Genomic DNA, 2,559 nt, shown 5'->3' on the forward strand with positions numbered 1-2,559 from the left:
TATCATTTTTGCACTCCAAAACAGCACAATAAGGCATTTTTCTAGGAGTTTAGAGAATTTGCATGAAATTATGACACAACCACACCGTACAAAGCGAAAATGGCGATCTGAGCTCAGATAGGTCTTAAACCTATAGGTGGCACGCGTCAGACGCTAACTAACCATTTCTACTGTGATTATTGTTCTGCGTTTATTCCCCATCGACGTCTACTTTACACAGCTCTACGCTATGATTAACGCGTTGAATCCTTTCTTGGGCTATAATAATTCTGTGTCTTCAGTATACTAAGTGGTCCGGGTTTCCGATTTTGTCCAGAATATAATTTAACTCAATTTAAATAAAAAAGAAGCTATAACATGTACTCAAGGTATACCTTCCGCTGTTTAGAATAACAAATTACTTGTACTTTGGCTTTCAAAGTCGTCTTATGTAAATCCAAAAGAAGCCAAGAAAGTTAAGATAAGGGATAATGGATATTTTTCACCTCCATCTTTTTATAGACCAATTCAATAAATTCATTTTCTTTCCATGTTCTATTTAACCGACTTAGGACACTCTTTTTTAACTATTTTCGTCAGCGAATTGTATTCATATTTTATAGATACTGTAGATAGAGAGATTCAGTTGTTGTAAATAAATTGGTTAAAAATATTATTATTTTATTTAGTCGGCATCCTCCAAATTGACCTTTAATTTTTTATATTGCAATATCAAATTTATAGATATAAAACTCAAATGTGTTCGAAAAATGTGAATTAAAATAAATTATTCATAAACATTTTCAGTGTTATTAACTCTTCCATACGTCTAAGTGCTGCGCTATTTCACTTTATCAAAATTTTTATTAACTAACGGGGCCACTACTGAGGTAACCCCTTTCAGACGAAAAAGAATCGTAAAAATCGATTGACAAATGTACGAGTACTTGGATAACATACAAAAAACAGAAATACAGAGGAATTGAGACGCTACTCCTTTTTTGAAGTCGCTTAAAAATTGTTTCACTTTCCAATATAATATAATAATAATAACCCACACACTCAACATAGCACCGCACTACGGAGACTCTGTGTCGCGGGTGCCATGGATACACACAAACACACAAATTAGACCCAAACTCACGGGAGAAATAAATGCAGGCCACACAAATATTTCTCACGGTCCGGGAATCAAACCTGGGACCTCGGCGTGGCAGTCCGACATGGTAACCGTTCGGCCACAGAGGCAGTTAAATCAATGTGTAACCATCGCGAATACTTAAGTACTTGATTCTAAGAATGTCATAAATTATGAAACAGTAGGCGGGTAATTTTCAAGTTAGTTTTCTCTTCGTAATTTTAATAGCAATATTATTTAAGTATTGCAGAATATTATCTTGAAGTATTATTTAATATTCGAGTGTAGCAACCTGGAATGATAATTTACTCGAATATTTAAATAATAAAAATTGAAATTTACCGAGATTAGGTAGAGCAACCTTCCTGAAAATGACAAAATGACCCAGTACGTTGATTACATTGCAGTCCGCATTGTCCCTGAGCTTGCCTTAATTCTGTGACTCTAGTGAAAAGGGGTACAAGTCAAAAAAACTTTACAAAGAAACGCGAAAAACACTTAACACTTAATATCGCGTCTCCTTGTAAAGTCGTTTTTTTTACTTGTACCCCTTTTCACTAGAGGCACAGAATTAAGTTTCGAAATGAAGCATTAAAATTTGCACAAGGGAGACTGTTACCGTATTATTCACATTCTTTATTTGACTTAACAATCGAAAAACTCAGGGTTTATAATTTAATTTGAATGCTTAAAATTTTATTTGCAAAAAAGCATACTGCCAGAGACGTTACTGTTAGATAACTACGTACTTTGGGACATAGCAACCAAGCGTATAATCGATACATTAGGACTGTCAACGCTCTTTGGAATTATACGAAATCATGGCAGGAAAAGGAAAAGGGAAGAAAAAAGAGAAGAAAGAAAAAGCTGAAGGTGGTGAAGAAAAGAAAAAAGGAAAAAAAGGAGGCGGGGGTGGTCGAGGCAAGAAAGGAAAATCCAAAGGACGATGTAACGTGGACATGTTAACCGATGCAGCTATGAATAACGTCTATTACGCTTGCCATAACGTCCAGGAGTTGTTACAAGCAAGAGGGTTTCATCCACCTGACTTTAATAAGAAGAAAAAGAAGGGAAAACGATAAGTTACAGCGCCTTATTAAACCAGTTATGTGTAATTTAGTTATTTAGTAGGTATATTGGAGTTAATATTCCGTTAATATAGCTATAAGTTGTGTTAAAGATTTGAAAGAGTTTTTGAAGTGTCTGAAAGAATTTACTTTGAAGTTTTTTCGTATATATAGTTCTTTACGTTCACTATTATTAATCGTGATATTTTGATGTTGGGACATATATTTACGGCCTGCGACAAGATGGACGGGCGACCTGACAAAGGTGGCCTGGTGGTACTTTTGTATTATACAGTGGATTCAACTTACTTAACCAAAAAGAACCAGAAGAAAAGACGCCACTGGGTGCTATCGTTCAATAAGAGTAGGTCGAGA

At 35.1% G+C, this 2,559-nt stretch overlaps 1 protein-coding gene across 1 annotated transcript; it reads left to right on the forward strand.

Moving 5' to 3' along the window:
- Window positions 1-1,938: 1,938 nt before the first annotated feature.
- On the forward strand, window positions 1,939-2,199 carry LOC113240474 (small lysine-rich protein 1). Its single transcript, XM_026477788.1, has one exon. It carries the CDS (start codon window positions 1,939-1,941, stop codon window positions 2,197-2,199), a length of 261 nt encoding a protein of 86 aa, XP_026333573.1.
- The last annotated feature ends 360 nt before the right edge of the window (window positions 2,200-2,559 follow it).

This window comes from Hyposmocoma kahamanoa, unplaced genomic scaffold (genome assembly GCF_003589595.1).
Source record: "Hyposmocoma kahamanoa isolate Upper Pololo Valley unplaced genomic scaffold, ASM358959v1 138, whole genome shotgun sequence".
Classification (NCBI taxonomy): Eukaryota; Metazoa; Arthropoda; class Insecta; order Lepidoptera; family Cosmopterigidae; genus Hyposmocoma; species Hyposmocoma kahamanoa.